Source organism: Amblyomma mixtum, chromosome 9 (genome assembly GCF_055824585.1).
Source record: "Amblyomma mixtum isolate Tamu chromosome 9, ASM5582458v1, whole genome shotgun sequence".
NCBI lineage: Eukaryota > Metazoa > Arthropoda > Arachnida > Ixodida > Ixodidae > Amblyomma > Amblyomma mixtum.
The window spans coordinates 72437466-72458053 of NC_143020.1; the positions used below are offsets into that span (position 1 = coordinate 72437466).

The window sequence follows — 20588 nt, forward strand, 5'->3', positions numbered from 1 at the left end:
CTTTCAAGCAGTGGAAGTCGGAGCGTTCAGCGTGACAAAACTTCGAGCCTTCTTTCTCTGTTGCGGTGCACAAAAGGGGAGTCCCTTCACCTCTGTGGCATAAACAGCTTCCTTCCTGCGCATTTTATTGTCGACATTCACCCTCCATTTCCCACAACGATAAGGAAGCCTATAGATAAGCGCCGGCATGTATGCTACTAGATCTTGTTTATCACAAAGGAATGGGCCGTTGTCTGCTATTGCTGCAACATTCACTGCGGGATATTTTTTTTTCCTTTTTCGCCATATAACTTTCTGCCGTTGCAGGGGGCGGCAGAAAGTTAGGTGGGCGGATGAGATCAAGAAGTTTGCGAAGATACGACGGCCGCAGATGACAAAGGAGAGGGCTAATTGGAGAGACATGGGAGAGGCCTTTGCCCCGCACTGGGCGTAGTCAGGATGATGATGATGATGACGACGAACCTTCGAGACCTTTGGCGGCGTTGGACTTTTATCCCCCACGAATCGTGGGCCACGATGGAAATCTGCCCTTAGAGGACATGCATATATCACCGATCAGATGTCGCCAGTGAGGGAACAATGATCTTCTTAGGTGGCCAATACTTCTGAAGCCCACTCCGCAGACTGGACGCACGTACGTACGATCCTGTGTCGGTGTATGGAGTGCATCATTTGAAGGCGCCCGAAGAAGGGGGCCGAGTGGAACCGTTGTCAGCACTCTCGTGGGAGTGAGTCGTCGCGTGATTCGCTACACTCGGTCGACTCACGACGCGGTTCTCACCGAGGGTTTTCGCAGACACGACAGGCGTGCGATTTCTCACGGGTGTCGGTCCTATCCCGTCTGATGGTATACGTCCGACCTGGGTGAACGGGAGCATGAGGAAGAATGAAGGCCCGTTAGAAGTCAACAAGCCTAGAATCTTCGGGGGACAAGCAATAAATACTGATGGCATTTTACTCTTTGCGAAGATTATTGGGAAGATCATGTTCATGACAGACTCACGAACTTATGGATGGCGTGTTCAGTTTTACCGATTCTTTCATTCGCTTATTCATTCGTGCATCGGTTCCTAAAATAATTCGGTCATTATTTAAATTACTGACCCTAATGGCCTGGTCAAACACTCTCTTAAGAGCGGAATAAAGAAATAAATTAAATAATTTCTTAATTTCTGCCGAGGCATGAGGCCAAATGCGAATGCGGGAAGCATAGATTACCATACACCCGTAGATAATTAAGACAAAAGAAACGCACACAGGAGAGCAACACCGGTGGGCTCTACCTCAAGTAGGGCATGGACTGAAAAGGGATAAGTGTTTGGATGAAAAAAAAAGGATTCATTCATTAAGTCACAATGTAATAATGCAAAGTAAAGAAAATATCGTAAAATTTAACAAGGCTAGTCGATGAGATTCCAGCAAGAAATTGCGAACAGTGGCACAAACAGATCTATGGAACCCGTCACGAGAGCTTCGTAGAAGAAGAGGGAAACGAACCAGCATAGCTAACCCTGAGACGAACGGTTCAGCGATAAAGCGACGGCAGGAACCTGTGTGCTACGGTCTTTCACCCTCCCAGCAGTACGAAGGAGAACAAAATTTCTGCATGCCACCAACATGGAAAGCGTCCAGAATTCCCGCTTCCTGTTCATGGGTGGCCAGGACACCAGCGAGGCCTTCGACTGCGCCGATGCCTTCGGGTACGGCAACTTCCAGAAGGGCATACTGCTCTTCACCGTCCTCACCATGTGGGTGATGCACGCGCACACTCTCGCCTTCCCGCTCATCTCCAGCGACCTGGACCACTGGTGCAAGCGACCGCGGGACGTCAACATCTCGGCTCAAGACTGGAAGAGCCTGGCCATCCCCGTAGAAGACAACGGCCAGATGAGTCGCTGCACCATGTATGCTAACCCCTACGACCTTAACGGAACCACGGTCGTCCGCTGCGATCAGTGGGACTACGACGTCGAGGTGGCTCACACCACCATCGTGAGCAGCTGGAACCTGGTATGCCACCGGCGGTGGCTCCTCGCAGCGGCCTTGGCTGTCTACATGGCCGGCTCCTTGGGCTTCCTGATCGTGGGCGGCTTCCTCACGGATACCATCGGCCGAAGGCTAACCATCCTGGGAGCGACGTCCGTGCTCATGTTGGCGGCGTTTGGCGGGTGTTTCGCCAACACGTATCTCATGTATTTGAGCACTCGCTTTCTCATATCCGGCTCCTCGTGCACTGTCTGCGTCGTAGCCTTCATCTTGCTAACAGAGGTATCCACCAACCTGCACCGGGGCTTGCACTTCAGCTTCTCTATAATCGCCGGTGTTTGGCTGGGAAACTCCTGCTTCGCATTTCTCCGCGGCGTCCGGCTCAACTGGATCGCGCTACAGCTACTCATGGTGGCGCCAACGGTGCTTCTTCCTCTCGGCTGTGCCCTCATCCAGGAGTCACCCCGTTGGCTCATCGCTCGACAAAACCTGAAACGCACCGAAGTGGTCGTGCTGGCGGCAGCGAAAGCGAACGGTTTTCCCGCGCAAGACGCCTCGGCGTTCATCGAGCGGTTGAAAAGCCAGCACTTGGAGAAAGGGACGATGGCCACAGCGACCGGCGAGTTCAAGAATATCCTTCCTACCACCGTACTGCGCCGCGGCCTCGTCGTGTTTGCTACCGGTTTCAAAGTTATCGGCGCTTTCTATGTGGTGCTCCTAACATCCGCGGCCCGCAAGAAACCCTGGATGCCCTGGGCGTCTCTCGCCGTCGATGGAGCCTTCCAGGCGCTCTACCTCGCGCTGGTGGACAAGATGGAGAGGGTGGCCATAGCCGTCAAGGTGTTCATTTCGGCAGGCGCTGTCTGCTGTCTCTTGGCCGGCATGCTGTCCAGCGGTGCACCCGAGGAGTTCTCCATCGTCCTGCTCATCGTGGCCAAAGCTTTGACAAGTGTGGCCGTGATCATAACATGCCTGTGCGCAGCCGAGGTTTTCCCATCGAGTGTCCGCGGCTTCGGCTTCTCTCTTTTCTTCGCTTGCGGCAGGTTGGGCGGTGTGTTCGCATCGACCGCATCGGTGTTGCGCGCGGACGGACATGAAGACGTGCTTCTGGTCATCGCCGCTACCGCCCTCTTCCTCTCCGCACTCATCATTGAGCGACTGCCGGCGCAAGCCAGCGCGCTGAGCCAAGACGTGACGCGAAGCTCGACGCACACCCTGAGTCCAGCCGGTGTCTTGGAGGAAATGAAGGCGACTCTTCAGCCTCGACCCAAGGAAAAGGTTGTGAGGACTCGACGCAGTGCCAGCGGCAAGGCCAGTCCGAATCCACGCGTGCCTTCGAGCGCGCGCTCAATGAGCCCACAGTTATTCAGACCGACAAAATCGCCTTCTATTCAGCTTGGCTGAGTCCCGTGTCATCAGAATGCTGCTTCGTACTACTAGTTTCGTCCGCTCTTTATTCCTAACGCTTTCTCTTCCTCCCGTTCTTTCTCTTTAAGAGACAAGGGCTCATCTGGAAACATTGCCTTCGAAAACCTTTGTTCAGTTATCGGCAACGTTATTGTAGACTTATTCCTATCGCTTTCTCTTCCTCCCATTCTTTCTCTTTAAGAGACAAGACAATTGACCTTGGACAAGAGCTCATCTGGAAACATTGCCTTCGAAAACCTTTGTTCAAATACCGGCAACGTTATTGTAGACTTTCGGCACCCCACTAATAGTTTTCTTGCTGCATTTTTGTTCTCTACACTTAGCTGTTTTTATATCTTTATTTTATGCTAGGTTTTGTTCGGGTCGTATATCTATCTCGTATTTTATGTGTTCTTAGTGCGACTCCAGTGCTTCAATACTTTTCGAATGGATAACCACGTGTACGTGTCCGAGTGTGGTCGCGTTCGGCACTTTCAATTTGCGATTTTGATTTGTTTTCTTCCACGATTGTACTGTATTTCTTTTTGTCAAAAGGAGACCGTGAGATCTCATCAGCTGTACAGACTTTATGTGGACATCCGTGGTTTTCTTTGTCGTTGTTTGCTAGGGTCCATCCCAACGGGAATTACTGTGGCCCACTCGCATTCTCAGTAAAGAGAGCACCCTTTTGCTCGCAGCGTGAAGCACGTTGGGACTTGCCAAGGAAGATGGCTCCTCCGCATTAGTGATAATTTTGATTCGGTAGACATCAAGGGCGAGTACCATCCTTGAGAATTTGTCCAGTGCCGTGAAAATTGCTTGAAAGCTTCACTGCAGGAAAGTGCAATCAACGAACGTCACCTCGCCTGATTTCGGGATGATTTTGCGATGTTAATATATTAATTCCTCGCCGGGGGAAACATCCGCTCTGGTTCAAAAGGTATAAGGCAGGGACATTTCGTGTCGAACACTTTCTCAAGAGTTTGGATCAGACGTCGGCCCTTTTTGGACCAGTAGTCTGTCAACCACCTAGAAGCCACCAAGGGTCTCTTCGTGAGCAAGACATATAAACTACAGACCAACTGTGTTTAAAGGGTAACCCAGCCATGCATCGCTGCAGGAAAACACGAGGCCAGGGAAAGGTGCCAAGCGTTCAATGTGCTCATGAACTTTCCGAAAAACATATCACCCAGTTCTTGCCCATTTCCCTCCTTGGCTATGAGCCACTTTCCCTTGCTGAGGCTAACAGCAGCGTTTAACCTTCCTCTTCACGTCGTGGACCAGCTTCGTAACCTTCCACACCAAATCCCGGACCTGGAGCACCAGGATCTCGAAACTACGCGCGGTGACCGGAGAGCAGCCTCGTACAGCCTATTCGACCTGACCCTACATGTACCCATCAGAGCAGAGCTCTCCATCAAGTGATATGTCTACAAGGCAAGCATGGTCTTCTTCTTCCAGAATTTTTACGTCTTCGTGATAGGAGGAAGAGATTAAGACCACGTGGCGCGGTACAAATACAGAAGACTCGCTTGGTCTAGATGATGCAAGTGCTGCTGAACGACTCTGGCGTCCGGAATGCTGCTCAGCTCAGCCCCCAGATGGCTCTGTCGTGTATGACTGTGTATATATAGGAACTCTATATCTGCAGCCAGGCCGGCTTTAGAGCTTCGCCAGGAACCGAAGATGGCCAATCTTCCGCGCCAGTGGCATCCTACAAGATCCCAACCTGCCTCACTTGACTTAATGGAAGATGCAGTGGATTGATTGGTCTCTCATGGTGCTCACTTTCTGTAAAAACTGCGACCGTTCGCAACCGCTGTGTGATTGGTGCCAACTCTAAAGTACTTTTTGGCATCACTACCTCAAAGTGCATTTTGTACATTTCACGTCAGGGTCGATGCTAGTGCTGACGCACGTAGTGCCTCTTTGCTGTAACCCTTTTTGATTACTCTTCTTTTGCTTCAGTGATCACGAAAGGTCTTCTTGGAGTAACTTAAATGCTTCACCTATCTGACTGTACACATACTTTTACTCATGTTGCTTCAGTCTCTCATTTCTGCAAACAGTCGCGCTGACGGTCGCAATGCGAGTGATCTAAACAAATTTTTTGCACCTCCTGCTGTCGATCAGCTTACCGGAGTGCCAGCGTTGTCGAAGCGTGTGACGCAAGGCCCTGATAAAAGAAAGTGATTCATGTTGAAAATCAGCCAAACGATGGAATGACACAGGCAGAGGCGAGCAGGAGAGGTTGGCACTAATGACTGAAGTTTTATTGCGGAATACCGGATATGATGCACGCTTGCGACTGGCTGGAAGCACGTAGCATAAGCCAAAGAAGTGCAAGTTCTAAGCCAATGGACACAAGAAAAAGACTAGGGAGAAAAAAACCGTTTCTAGTGGTGCCCGTTTGCGCCCACACAAGATCGCGTTTTCGTTGTCATCTAAGAGCTACATTTCCTCTTTTTCTTTTTAAGGCAACCAAAGGCTGCCTTATACATACCTTTTTTTCTTTCTAAATATGAAAGGCCTCTGCGATCACCCAACAGTTCAAAGTCATCGGCCAAAAAGAATATCGGTGTCAGCAGACCATGGGAAGCAGTAGCACTGCAACAACGGGTTCCCATGTGCGGCAACATCGCAAATGAACGCTGGCGTTCATCTTCTGACAAAAATAAAAAATGAATGTAATAGATGTTTACTGTTTCACTAAACTGCACCAAAAATTGGCTATGTCCGCAGCAGGAGGTAAATTTAGCTTCGTTTATTTCTGCATTTTTACTTTTTATCTCACGCTGAGGGACATCTGAGGTTCTGAGAAAACAAAATTAGGTACTGTTTAGTAAAGCGTTTAGTTGACACTGTTGTGAAAAAAAAACATTCATGCCACAAATTTTAGATGCATTTTTACATATCCTAATGTTTCTGCATAAATAATTGAAAGCAATGGCGCACAGCAAGGCAGTTGCTAAACAGGAAATGGTGAGGGGCGGCTCCTGTCAACCCTAAAGTCTGATCCAAGGCAGCAGCTCCCATTTTATCCGAAGCTGGTCGTTATCTACGTACCCGTCAATAATTAGATCTTTGAGGTCAAAAAAAGGGTAAGGAAAGTAAAGTACAACCCGACATTTCCTATTGTTGGCTTTTGATTATTTGGGGCATGTCGCAACGGTTCAACTTCGAGCACACGCTCAGCACCTTCTCCAGGATGAATCACGCTCATCCTGATCTTGCGCTCGAATGGCCACTCGACGAAGTCGTCCACGTCGCCCTTGTGCAGGGTGTACCTTACGTAAAGTTCCACAGATTCCAGGAAATGTGTAGTCTGCACTCCAGGAGACATGCAGTAGCCGCGAAGGTAGACCTTGTCGGCTTCAGTCAGCCCAGCCTTTCTCCAAAGCCATGTCTTGAAGCGATTTCACGCCTTTCAAAAGAAACTCGCACCATGCCGCTTGTAGTTCCCGGCGTAGAAGAAGATTGGTGACGGGTTGCAATGCTTTTTGAACGCTTTCCTTTAGTTCAGCTTTGACTTGTTCGATGGTAGCGGCAATGTGCGACGACTCGTCTCGAGACCTGCTCAGTTTATCGTTTAGCATTTTTTCCACAGCGATTATAATTCTCAAGCAAGTGTTAACTTTATCACTGCATGTCGCAAAACATTCTTTGAGTTTCGTGTTAGAAAGAGCCATTTCGTGTTCGCTTTTCATGCAGCTATCTCGGTTTAGCCTCGTTAAAAATGGTAGTTCTTGCTTCAGGGTCTCCTTTAGTGTGTTTACGCCATGAGAGATTTCGCTTAATCGGTCTCCATGTGTGCTGATATTGACAGCCATTGACCTCAGATATGCTGTGATTTCACCCGCCTGCCTTTCGAAGGCGCCTCTGAAAGAAGTGAACGATGCTGCCTCCTCCACGTGAGCCGGTGGAACTTCGCATTCGGATGCCACGGATGTCAAAGTGTTGCAAGAGGCCGACCGGAGATGCTCGCACACGTCTCTGCAAAGGACAGTGGCCGAGCACTTGGGACAACGGACTGAGTGGTGTTCGCATTTCCACTGGAAGTGTTGGGTGATCCTTGATAGCAGCGGTGGCATACTGGCAGCCACTACCTTTGTTCCAGCACTTGACCTGCGAGGCGAGAAGGGGTGCCATTTGCAGATAAGTAATGATTATATGCTGACAGACTCAATTAAAAAATTGTCAAGGTATAGAGAATAACAATTCAGATCTGATGTTAATCTCTCGGTTGAGTGCTCTCTAGGAGGACAGAATACTTTACTTTCCTTTTCTTTGAATTTATTTCGAGAAGTGAAACGCTAGATGTAAGGAATATTTTGCAAAAGAATGAAGTTTTCTATATCTTGCGTATACTCAACTTGTTTCGTGCATTTCGCTCCCTGTGTTGTGTGAACACCATTAAGAGAAGTTTTGAAATGTGAAAAATACTGCATATTGTTGCCCTAAGTATCCTTCAAACATCTATAAAGAATGGAAGGAGACTTTGAGCTTACACACCAGAAAGATGCGTAGCTTATCAACGAGCTGCCGGCGACAAGGCAGAGTTAACAACTCTATTTTTCGTCGAAAAATGCGACGACCTGCCCCTGATAGCACTGGCGATGCCCCAGCACGGCAGCTTCAAGGGTGTACCGAGGAACTGCAGAATTATTTCGCAGTGGCGGCTTTAGACAGGCACGCTAAAACGTCATGGTAACTTTGAATGTAAGACGCGCTTTTTCAGAAAAGGAATAACACCAGCGGCTGAGTACATAGGGGGCCGTGTAGATGGGGTAGCGTACATAGGCGCAGCAAGAAACGGAGACGCGGCATTGATTATGGGGGAAGGCCCAAACGGGTAGACGTCTGCCGAACGGAGCTGATACACGTGACTTTATGGTCACATACAGACTTTGAGCGCAACAAGCTGTACGAGGTAACTATAGTCGGATACAAGTCAAGAATGCAGCGGTTCTTCCCCGTCAAAGGACCCCTTCTAGCCAATGGCGTCGGCCGATTCTCATGAACCTGCTTTAGCGTGACAATGCAGGGAGGGGAGTATTCCTTTTCATCTGCCTCTACATGCATTGTCAAGCTAGGAGATTCATGAGATTCGGCCGACACTATTCGCTGGAAGGGGGTCCTTTGACGGGGAAAAGCTGCTTCGTTCTTGAGTTGTATCAGACTATAAGGTTCTGCGTTCGGCTACCTGATTACGGTGGAAACATGATAAAGTAACAAAATTACTATAGTTGTTATACAGCTCAAGAACGAAGTGGCAAATGCCCTCAAAGGAAACCCTCCAGCCAATGGCGTCGAGCGATTCTCCCCTTTGACCGATCCCCTTGGGCCGGCTTGCTTGTGCCGTCGCCTAGCAACCCGAGTTAGTACCCGAGGTTACTCGGGTAAGCTCGGGCAAGTTCAGAAGAGCGTCGCGGCAGCTTTGCGAGAGGTTGCACTGGAAGAGCAACATGGGTCGCACAATCCTTACGGGTGGCTGTGATAGAAACAGCCACCTGTCGATCAGTGCAGTGGCACATACCTTAACCGCTGCGCCACTGCGCTAGTAGTAGTATGACGACTCGCCGCCATCTATGAATGTTAAGCAGCGAATGACCATTTCTGCATGTATGGGCATTAACCCAATACAGAAGTGTCCTCTGCAATTGAAGTATAACCACCTGCTTTTGTACATCTAGTCGGTTTAACTATGTTAAACGCTAACGTTTTGGGTGCGTTCCAATTCTCTAGACGTCCAACAAGACGTCTAGGAAGCCGTCTACATGTCTACATATTGGAACGTGTCTACTTCACGCACCGCCTTGCGGCATATAAACTGAACTAACATTTGCGAATAGTTGCACCCCTGTGTTCTTTAAAATTCTTAATAAAACAAGTTAAAAACGCGCTGTTAGTAGTTTGCTAGTTCTTATTTTATTTTTTTTTCTGCAATAATGGTGCGTTCATCGCTACCGCTTCAGCAGACGATCTCACCTGCATAGCAGACGATCTCACCCGCACGATTTCCTCCGCGCGATTCACAAATATAATCGTACGTCCACAAAGACGGCTTTATTTGCCGCCAGTTCCTATAAAAATCAACTTAGCGGAATGACTGACACTTGAAAGATGGTGCGTCTCCGGGCCTCCAGTGCCCGCCAAGAGCACGGCTCATTCAGCTCTGACGGCTCTGACTGCACCAAATGCTCCGCCATCTTTAGACAGGAAGTTAGCCTGCATCGATGTGGACTTCGGCGAGCAGTCTTCTTGGACGGCTTCGTGAAAATTGGAACGCGTCTCAAAATGGCGGCTGTCCGGCAAGACGTCTAAGTAGACGTCTACTCGGGAGTATTGGAACGCACCCTTTATTTTGTGAAACTGCTATGCTACATAAAATGCTTACTCGTTCCAATTTTCAAGCTGGTGGCGGCCTCATTATGTTACGGAGGGCATTAGTGTCCTCCAAACATTACGTCGACTAAGGGGCTCAAAACAACGTTAATATTTTACAGGGCTCTTTCTTAGCTTTTCACTCGCGTAGCTTTCTTTTTTTTTTTGCAGAATGTGAAATGTTAGACATGCCTGAATCTATCTGCACGGCAAGCAGCAGGGCGGAAGAGCAAGAAAAAAAAGCTCAACCAGCTTACCTCTCTTCTCAGCAGCTCATCAGCAGGGAACTCGAACATGGCGTTATCCTCCTTTTCGTAGTGGTTGTCGTCCAGTGGACACCTGCCGTACAGGCTGCACTGGTCGTAGCAGCACTTGCACAGCACGCGCATGCAGGGCAGCAAGGCGGTCCTCTTCCGCACAAGTCCGCAGGCGTTGCATACTCGATTCACAGGCACAGGCTTGAGGAAAGTCAGGGGCCTCCAGTCAAGCTCCGGGGAGAACCCGACCAGAGTGTACTGCGGGGTTGTGGGAGGCATAGCACACGACGTATGTTTTCCGAACTGATTGCACCAGGGACTGCTTTTTCTGTCCCCTGAGAAAGTTATCTAATCTTGTTCGCGGTGGTCGCCAAGGCGACAATCGCAACTGCATGAGCTCACTTTCGGCGCAAGAGTGGTGAGGGAGTGCACTGGGATAAAAAAACTGACAGCGAAGTTTGTATAGGCACCTATAGAAAACCATGCTACACTTTTAGAACACAAAGTGAGCGATGGAGAGGAGGAAACTTCGAGGTGCCTGCCAACGTTTTATTGAGAGGACTTCTCTTAGTCTGGGCAAAGCGTTCATCTTTACTCCGAGCAGGACACCCCAGAGGGAGGAACGAGGGTAGGAAGTAGGAAAGGGGTTAGGACGGCGAGCTCAATATCATACCCAGGCAGGGTGGCCTAGGAAGAGCGAAAAGAAAAAAAAAGGGGGGGGGGGGGGAGCCTGTTTTGGCTTTTTTATGTAGCTTTTATTGTTTATATCACCTCTATCGTTCCTTTCACCATACAACCCCCCCTCCCTCGACCCACCCACTACTTCCCTTTGTTTTCGGATCGTTTATTCACACCTACTTTAACCTCAAGTCCTGCACCTGCTGCTAGCATTTCTTAGGGATCCTTGGCTTTCGCACTCCCTTTCCAGCCACTCCTCCCCTCTTTCGCACTTTCTCTACACCCCCTTTTTCTATCTTTATGTCGTTCTCCAGTATTTCCAAGCCTTGCCACCTGTTGTACCCCACGCGTGGAAGGCACCTTGCACCCTTCAGGCGCCTCCACCTCCAGCTAGTGCTCCTGTATATGCTCCCAAGGAACACGACAGATGGACGGACGGATAGACGCACAGTAAAAAGAGAGTGGTGGCAGATGCCACCATGCTCAGCTTTTTTCTTTATATTTCTTTAACAGTGTTATAGATTGGTCTATAAACTGGCAATTTTATTAAATACGCTTTTAATCCGACACTTCTAACCTTATGTCCCCTCTCTGCTTTTGAGCCACTAGTCTGATCTGCACACTAATCTGGCGTTAGCTGTAAGGCGAGCCTAATACTCTCTGCATGATCTATGATCTGCCGCCCCTTTTAAAACCATGCCGCGAAGAGTCCTCGAGAGGGCCCTGTTGGTTGTGTTCCTGAGCCCAAACGACTGCACCAATCGTTCGACCTCTTGTGCGTCTCTCGTGCTGCAGTTTGAAAACGTGATCTTCATCATCTTCCATCCGTGCGCGTGGAAGCGCCATCAGACGAGCAAGCAGTAAGCTGCACGCAATGGTGGAAGATTAGAAGCACTGAAATTCAGGGGACCCAGTGCTATGGCAATGTCATCATGTAATGGTACTTGAGCGACCTTCAAGCTTTCATTGTGATTAGCACTTATCGCGGTAAATGCTGCTGCATTGTTTTCTGAATATTTTTGGCGTATATTAGTTTTTGTACGCAGGCACAACAACGTGATGACTGATTTTAGCAGTCAATGTAATTAGCAATAAAATCTTGTAGGAGCAGGGCACACGTATGCATACAGCGCGTGCCACAAGTAAAGGCAGAGTGATTTTGTCTTGCGTATTAGCTCAAACAACATGCACGCACTCGATATAAGCATCTAGCCTCTCGTCCAATATTGACTTCTGGGCTTGTCTTACATGTTTTTACTCGCTAATACCTCGAGAAGTTACCGACTAGAAAAATAAGTTTTAAAACAACTACTAGTGAGAGTGAGGGAAGGTCGAATAATTTTTCAAAATGAGGGCAAGGGAGGACCATTTATTTAAAAGTCAGGGTGGAAAAGTAAAAATGAAGGCATTTGCCCACCTCCGGTCAATATACGTTAAAGAACCACACGTGGTCGAAATTCCAGGAGCACTTCACTACGGCGTTCCTCATAGCCTGAGTCACTTTGGGACTGTAAACCTCCGCAAACCATCAACAAGATTATAATAAAGTCGGACCCATTGTTCTTTTTTTTGAAATTTAATATTGGATTCAGTGCTTACATTGGAAATGAAGACCGACTTTCTTTATCTCCCAGAAAGCAAATAATCAGGAATGGATGCAATAAACAGTTTCAGTTGTTTTAACAAACTGTCAAGAAACACAATGTTGGTAGAGAAGTGAAGAATTATAGTTTTATTTACTCATTTTTACTTTATTATTACAGTAGGGGGCATTTGAGGATCATAAATACATAAAATTAGGACACGTTTTTGTACCGAGTTGATCGAACTTGCTGCGAAAGAAGGCTTCATAACAGTATCTTTTGATGAATCTGTACCTAATGTAAAGTTGAACAGCAAAGCATCGAAAAAAAAAAACATTAGATATCACTGTGGCAACCCGTATAGGGAGAATGGGGACGCCCGTATAGGGTCCCGGTATAGGGACCCGTATAGGGACGCCTCCAGCACTCGTCACTTTTTGCTTCTCTTAGTTTCACTCTGATTACATCCCTTCACCTCAGTCACACACTTTGGTTTTCAAATTTGGCGCCAGCGCTGCATTCCTGTCCCTACAATATACCCCCGTCCAGCCTATTCAAGCGTCCATTGTTTTTGCTCATAATTAATTGATTACTGTCTCGCAAACAAACTTTTTGTTCAAATAATTATCACTCATCAAACACATTTCAATCCATTGAAACTTTATTTTCACTCCTTTGCCTATTTTTCCACAATTTTGTCATCCACGGTTGTTTTCCAGTCCTCTCACTATATCGATGCCCGCGCTATTTCAATGGTTTTTAGACCTTTTTTGCTCTAATTAATTAACTAATCATGCTATTGACATCACATTTTTTGCGCATCATCCTCACATCATGCTCTACCGATTACAAACATTCGTTTGATCCTTTCCGAGAACGCCACAACTGCTCCAGACACATTTTGATGACACGACCCCGCCGACAATAATGCTTTCGCATCAGTAAATGGAGTGTACAAGAGTGTCCACAGTCCCGAAGTTGCAAAAGGGGTTGGCCGTTGTCCGCGCTCGAGCGTCACGGCAGCAGCTCAAACTTTATCTGAATCTGGTCGTTACGTACGTAGCCCTTATCAATGAGATGTGTGAGAGAAAAATAAGGAAACATCAAACCACTCTTGTTGCTTGATGTCGTTGGCTTCTGATTGGCTGGCCGATTTCGATTTGGTTTAAATACCTCCTCATGATCGCTACTTTTTCCCGGATGAATGACGCTCATCTTGATCTTATGCATGAAAGGCCACTGAACAACGTCGTCCATGACGCCCTTGTGCAGGATGTACCTCAGGTGCAGTAACACAGGTCCTGAGCCTTCAAGCCAGACTCCGAGGGACATGCAGTAGCCCCGTAGGTACACTTTCTCGCAGTCATACTCAGCCAAGCCGTATTTCATCACCCTGTCTTGAAGAGACTTCACACCTTTTACGAAGAACTCGCACTGTGCCACTTGCAGCTCCCTGCGTGGAAGCAGGTTGGTGAAGGGCTCCAACGTTTTTTGAACGCTTTCCTTCAATTCAGTCTTGACTTCTTCTATGCTAGCTGCCATCTGCGACAAGTCGTCTCGAGTTCCGATTAGGTTATCATTTAGTATTTTTTCCATAGTACCTAAAGAAGTGTTAACTGAATCTCTGCACGTCGCAAAACATTCTACGAGTTCTGCCTGAGACGACGCCATTTCGTCGTGCATCTGTTCACTTAAAAACTCTACTTCTTGACGCAAGCTGTCTCGAGTTCCGCTTAGGTTATCGTTTAGCATTTTTTCCATAGTTCTTAAAGAAGTGTTAACTGAATCTCTGCATGTCGCAAAACATTCTACGAGTTCTGCCTGAGACGACGCCATTTCGTCGTGCATCTGTCCACTTAAAAACTCTACTTCCTGACGCAACGTTTCCTTCAGTGTGTTCATGCCGTGAAAAAGTTCGTTCAATCTGTCACCATGCGTGTGGATGTCGACAGCGATGGGATTCAGATATGCTGTGATTTCACCCGCCTGCCTTTCTAAAGCGTCCTTGAAAGAGGTAAACGATGCGGCCTCCTCCGCGTGAGCCAGTGGAACTTGGCTTTCGGATGCTAGAGGTGTCGAAGTGTTGCAAAAGGCCGACCGGAGATGTGTGCGCACGTCTCTGGAAAGGACACTCGCCGAGCACTTGGGACAACGGACGGAGTGGTGTTCGCATTCCAGCTGGAAGTGCCGGATGATTCCTGAAGCAGCGGTGGCATACTGGCAGCCACTGCCTTCATTCCAGCACTTGACCTGCAAGGGGACAAGAGAAGTGACTTGGAGAGATGCTGTGACTATGTGGCGAGGGACTTGTGTGTTCTCTAGGGTAAGTGAGTCGAAAATAACCGCTCGGTGCTGGGGCTTTGACGGCTGTGGAATATTTTTAATTATTCTTCCTTGAATTGATTTTGACAAATTAAACGCTGCTCGTGACAAACATTTAACATGGCAATCACATTTAAAATTTTCTGTGCATACTGAACCTGCAGTATGTTGTACGGAAATGACGGACAAAAATATTGGTGTCATATAGATTGAAAATTGTTTGCCTCCCTATTCGTCGCAAATTTTTGAAAGGACGAGAATGTTACTGTGAACTGACACACCGCGCTCGAGAAAGGCGCGTAACTTAACACCGAGTAGACCAGCAATAGGTGGGAGGTCACGCTCTTTTCACACCCACGGTAGAACGGCATGCGAACTTTAAACCTAAGAGGAGTTATTTCAGAACGAGCAAAGCAAGATACGCTGCTTTGCACATACTTTGAAGGTAGAAAGATGTAGGCCGCACAAGACAAACATAAGGCTCCAAGCTACATTTAATCACATGCCAATCATGGAAACACTAAACGCAGTCAGCCCTGCGAGAAAACAATGGCTCTGCGTTTGGCACTATGATTACGTTGGAAATATGATAAAGTAATGCCAAATCTATTCAGTAACTCTCCTTCTGTCCCTGGTGAGGTAAATGGGTAAAAAGGGGATGTTCCTCTGAAATGTTGGTATTGTATTTCTTGCGCGAGTACACACAGTGGTTAAACCGAGCTTTAGCCGGTAGACACCTTATTCACAAATTGCACTCCTTATTGAAGCACGCTGGCACCACCTCGACATTCGAGGCGCAGCCTCAGTTAAACCGCAATTCCATGCTTGAATAATTATCGAGGCATCCGAGTTTACGACGATAAGTTCGGTACCCCCAGGTATATTCCAGAGCTCACCAATACACCACGCCTACAATCTCCAGCACTCAATGGCAGCCGAGAATGAGGTGAAGTTTTCCTCTCACCATATCAACGCTGATAACTGAAACTTATCTCCCACAGCGGCTCTGCAGTGCCCTGTAGTTAGCATAGAGGCGCATATATATTTACAGCTGAAATACTACATAAGATGCCTTGGATTTCGAATTTTTAAGCTGTGGGCGGCCTCACTAATTTGCGGAGCCGCCGCGGTGGCTCAGTGGCTATGGTGCTCGGCTGCTGTCCCGAAAGACGCGGGTTCGATCCCGGCCGTGGCGGCTGAATTTCTTTGGAGGAGAAATTCAAGGCCCGTGTACTGTGCGATGTCAGAGCACGTTAAAGAACCCCAGATGGTCGAAATTTCTGGAGCCCTCCACTACGGCGTCTCTCATAGCCTTAGTCGCTTTGGGACGTTAAACCCCATAAACCAACCAACCAACTAATTTGCGGATATGGTTTATAGGGGCTTAACGCCATAATAACATAATTGTTCATTTAGTTTTCAGTCATGACTCTTTATGTTCTGAATTGCAAATTTGCAGCTGACGATGCCAACTATCATTTATGCATGTACGTACGCACATGAATTCTTAAGGGGGCACAGACCCCGTCAAGCTGTCTTGTTCAGTTTTTCTTCGGTGCTTCCTCTAACATCCGCCTTTTCGCAGACGACTGCGTACTTTATCGCCCCATCCACACCACCTCTGGCTCTAGAATTTTACAGGATGACCTTAATCAGATTGAAACTTGGTGCGACAAATGGTTAATGTGGCTAAACACTAAGAAAACGTCTTTGTTTTCCTTTCAGCGTCTGAAAAACTATCAGGCATCAAGTTACACCATTTGTGGCTCGGTAATCTCATCTGTCCACTCTTACAAATACCTTGGTGTCACCCTTTCAGATACACTAACCTGGTCAAAGCATATAATGAACATTACAAACGAAGCCAATTGCACTCTTGGTTGCCTCCGTCGAAACTTGCGCCTAGCCTCTGCATCAGTGAAAACACTTATCTTACATTTATCAGACCTAAAATAGAATACGCATGCTCAGTCTGGGATCCCCATCAAGCTAATCTTTCTAACACCCTCGAAGCTCTGCAAAATCGCGCTGCCAGGTTTATTTTTTATTTATTTATTTTTATTTTTTTTCTTTAGTTATTCTCAGAAACAGTACACAAACTGTTGGTTGGACCCATAGCCTTTACGGCTAGTGAGGGGTCCAAATACAAAACAAGCACAATACTACTGCAGACCGTGTAAAATAAAAAACTTGAAGATTAACACACAATTGATTCCTACATTTCCATGGAAATTAAATAGTGTTTTAAAGATGCCGAAAAGTTATTTTTTTCTTTAACTTCATTCGGCATTTCATTCCACACATGGGCGCCGCTGTATTCTAGGAGTCTCCGGCCGTACATACTGTAACAAGGTGGTAAATTAAATAGATTGTTAGTTGCAGCTCTTGTTTGTTTCATTGGTAATCTAAATAAACTAAGGGGCAGGGGGTTGTTAGATTTTATTATATTGTTTACTATTTCAACTATCTTCAGTTTATATGCCAGTGATAGGGGTAAGATACGAAGCTGCTTAAAGAGTGGCCTGCTGGGGTATGTATTATTTGAATAAGTTATCATACGAATAGCTCGTTTTTGAAGGCGAGAAACAGGATCTAGGTATGTTTTATATGTACCACCCCATGCTTCCAGGCAATAAGATAATTGACTGTGCACAAAGGCGAAATACAGAACGCGTAGAATTGGAAGATCAAAGCAGTCCCTGGCCTTTAGTAAAACATGACAACCATTGGCTAATTTGGAGCAAACATTATTAATTTGTTCTTTCCAGTGCATATCAGACGCGAACAGGACACCAAGATACTTGTATTGAGGCACCCTCAGCAGAGTCGTGTTGTCGATAGTTACAGATATATGTTCGTAGTTCATGTTCTTCCTGCGCGAGTGAAACACGGTGTACTTTATTTTCTCAGTATTAAGGGTTAACCGATTACTTTTAAACCACTGCGAAACTTCACTAAGCTCTTCATTAATTATACATTTAAGTGCCTCTAAATTTTCCCCTGTAAAAAGTAATGCAGTGTCATCGGCATATATTACAGCTTTAGAATATTTCAGCGTTGATGGAAGGTCATTAATATACAGGGAAAAGAATAGCGGCCCAAGCACGGAGCCCTGAGGCACACCTAGATTAATGCTTTGCGGTAGTGAGGCTAAATTGTTCACAACAACATATTTATTCCGTCCTGTAAAATAGCTTTTAATTAGATCACAAATTTTCCCTCTTAAACCGTAGGTTTCCAATTTCTGTTGTAGTATTGTGTGATTAACCGTATTGAAAGCTTTTGATATGTTTAAATATACTACTATGGCCAGCTTGTTATTATGCAGTGCAGAATTTATAAGTTGTGAAAGAACAAGAACTGCGGATGACGTTGACCTTTGGGGGCCTGAAGCCATGCTGATTATGACATATAATGTTATATTTATTTAGAAAATTTTGTATACGTTTACAAAGAACCTTTTCAAAAACTGTATTAATTGCATTTAATACCGATATTGGTCTGTAGTTTCGCGGATCAGATCGCTCACCGCCTTTATAAATAGGCACAACCCTTGCAACCTTCAGCTCGTCAGGATATATTCCATTTGCCAATGAATGGTTAAAGATGTGTAGTAGATGGATCGCTAGTATATCAATGTTGTTTTTTATCAGTCTAACGGGTATTGCATCAGGTCCTGCCGCCTTGCCGGCTGAAAGGCTGCCGACTGCAGTGATTATTTCTTCTATGTCTATGTCAGGCAAAGCAAAACTGTTGTTAACACGTTCCGGCATCTTCGCCGTAGGTGCGTCAGCATGAACCTGCGTGGCAACCGTAGGCCCAATGGAGGTAAAATAGGTATTGAATGATTCTACTGTGTCTTCGTCAACAGTCTCAGTTCTCAGACTACTCCTATCATTCCAGTGTCACTGCACTCAAATCACGGGCTAATCTTACTAATCTTGAAAAGCGACGCTGCATCTTCAGGCTGTGCCTTTTTCACAAGTTCTACCATATGCCACTCAATGTTTCAGCAATCTTACCAGTTCATCGACAATCAAGTCGCACCAGCCATCCTAAAGCCGTCTATCTGCCCCCAGCACAGACCACAGCCCATCTTCGTTCGTTTTTTGTTCAGACCGCTCGGGACTGGAACAAACTGCCTGTCGACGCTGTGCACCACTCCGACCCACATTCCTTCAAGGCTGCCATTGAACCACTCTTCACTTGAACATTTTGCCCATCCCTCATATAATACCCCACACCAAGGGGCATTTGAGGTACTAATAATAAATAAATAAATAAATAGAGCGACTGAGGCTACGAGGGACCTAGGGTTCTCTAATGTGCACTGGCATCGCACAGTACACGGGCCCCTAGAATTTCGCCTCCACCGAAATCCGACCTCCGCGGCCGGGACCGAACCCGCGTCTTTCGGGTTAGCAGCAGCCGGGCGCCATAACCACTGGGCCGCACCTGCGGCTCTATGTTAGATACTATTCCTTCTCAGCGCTGCATTACGTACGCCGATAAAGGGGCTCCGCAACAATACGAATATTTTACAGGGCTCTTACATTGCATTGGAGTTTCATTTTGTCCTCCGGTTCATGTGAAATGGGTAGGCATGCGGGAGATTGCAAGCCGCAAACGAAAAGAAACAAAAAAAAATTGGCAATGGCTTAGCTTAGGTTAAGCCTGGGTATCAGCGAAAAGCTTCGGTGAGCGTCATACGAGGAAGCCGAGCGCGCGCCGATGCACACTCGCTAAACACGCACGGAGCGCGCGAACGACGGCGAAGGTCGACCGACAGAGCCGCGCTCGGCTCCGCCGACCATGTGCGCCTCTCCAGTAACGTGACGCGGCGAACTCGCGCACGCGCAGATGTCGCGAAAATTGATCACGGCGCACGCCAGACCCGGTGTTGACTAGCCTAGTGAAGCTTTTCGCTTGAAAAAACCCACTTCCGTAATTACCTGTCTTCTCAGCAGATCGTCAGCAGTGAAGTCCAACAGACCGACGTCCTCCTCCTCGAAGTGGCTGCCGTCCAGTGGGCACTCGTTCGACCCGTCCTGGCTGCACTGCTCGTAGCAACACTGGCACAGCACGTGCATGCAGGGCAGCAAGGCGGTCCGCTTTCGCACCAGACCGCAGGCACTGCATACACGGATGTATGGAACAGGCTTGAGGAAAGTCAGGGGCCTCCAGTCGAGCTCTGGTGAGAATCCAACCAGCGTGTACTGCGAGCTTGAGGGAGGCATCGTTCACCGCTTACGACCGCAGCGCTGGTTGCACCAGGTTTGTGACGAGCTCGGCGCTCGCGGTTGTACCATAGAGAAACATACAAGTATGTTTCTCTATGGTTGTACTGCGCCAGATGAAATGCGAACGCCTCTACACGACCTGTCTCGAAGCGCGCGCTTTCAAGCTCTCTCCTAGCGGCCTGAGTGAGCAGGCGCCGGGAGAACAAAGCATTTTTTTTTCTGCGCTGCACCGCCGCTGATCTCCGCGAGAAGGCGCTGCGAGCCAACCCTTCGGTGGATGAATGAACGGATGGATGGATAGGAGCAGCCCCCACCGTGCTCAGCTTTTTTTCCCTTTATTTTTGTTCGCCATCTTCTTTCGCTACGGTTTCCTACACTTCTAACCTGATGTCACCTCTCTGCTTTTCATCCACCAATCCTCCAATCGCTTTTTGCTAACTTCCACTGCAGATTTATTTACATGACCGTTCATGGAGGAAGGAAAAAACTAGGAGGGAGCATGACGTCACCCGCTCAGCCTTTGCAAGCCATCCTTCTCTGACGCCGCTGCCGACAAGCGTTTGCGGGTAGGTAGGCTGAAAACGCTGATTGGTCAACATAAAATGACGTCATACACTTGACGTTAGAGGCCACGTGATATTTAGTGACGTCATGTTCGGTTGGGAACAGGCATGTTTTCTCTAGATTTTTCCTGCCAACGCTCGTCAGCGGACGGGGCTGCGCGCGAGGAG

At 47.4% G+C, this 20588-nt stretch overlaps 3 protein-coding genes across 5 annotated transcripts in view; 1 reads left to right on the forward strand and 2 right to left on the reverse strand.

Moving 5' to 3' along the window:
* The window catches only part of Nadsyn (NAD synthetase), a 36210-nt gene extending 36074 nt beyond the window's left edge, over positions 1-136 (reverse strand). For both annotated transcript variants that reach the window (XM_089560398.1, XM_089560397.1), the window contains exon 1: positions 1-136. The gene's annotated coding sequence lies outside the window, so the exon portion shown is untranslated.
* A 1268-nt stretch (positions 137-1404) lies between these two features.
* LOC149329681 (solute carrier family 22 member 7-like) lies at positions 1405-4687 on the forward strand. Its single transcript, XM_089559577.1, has one exon. It carries the CDS (start codon positions 1618-1620, stop codon positions 3388-3390), a length of 1773 nt encoding a protein of 590 aa, XP_089415703.1. The 5' UTR covers positions 1405-1617; the 3' UTR covers positions 3391-4687.
* Positions 4688-7099: 2412 nt separating this feature from the next.
* On the reverse strand, positions 7100-20431 carry LOC149329682 (TNF receptor-associated factor 3-like). Of its 2 annotated transcripts, XM_089560405.1 has the most exons (3): positions 19570-20431; positions 10035-10292; positions 7100-7518 (listed from the first exon to the last, which is right to left on the reverse strand). In XM_089560405.1, exons 1-3 carry the CDS (start codon positions 19852-19854, stop codon positions 7246-7248), a joined length of 816 nt encoding a protein of 271 aa, XP_089416531.1. In that variant the 5' UTR covers positions 19855-20431; the 3' UTR covers positions 7100-7245. The 2 variants fall into 2 exon arrangements, with proteins under 2 accessions (XP_089416531.1, XP_089416530.1); XM_089560404.1 differs by lacking the exons at positions 7100-7518; positions 10035-10292 and adding an exon at positions 12426-14545 and having other exon boundaries at positions 19570-20111.
* Positions 20432-20588: the final 157 nt, after the last annotated feature.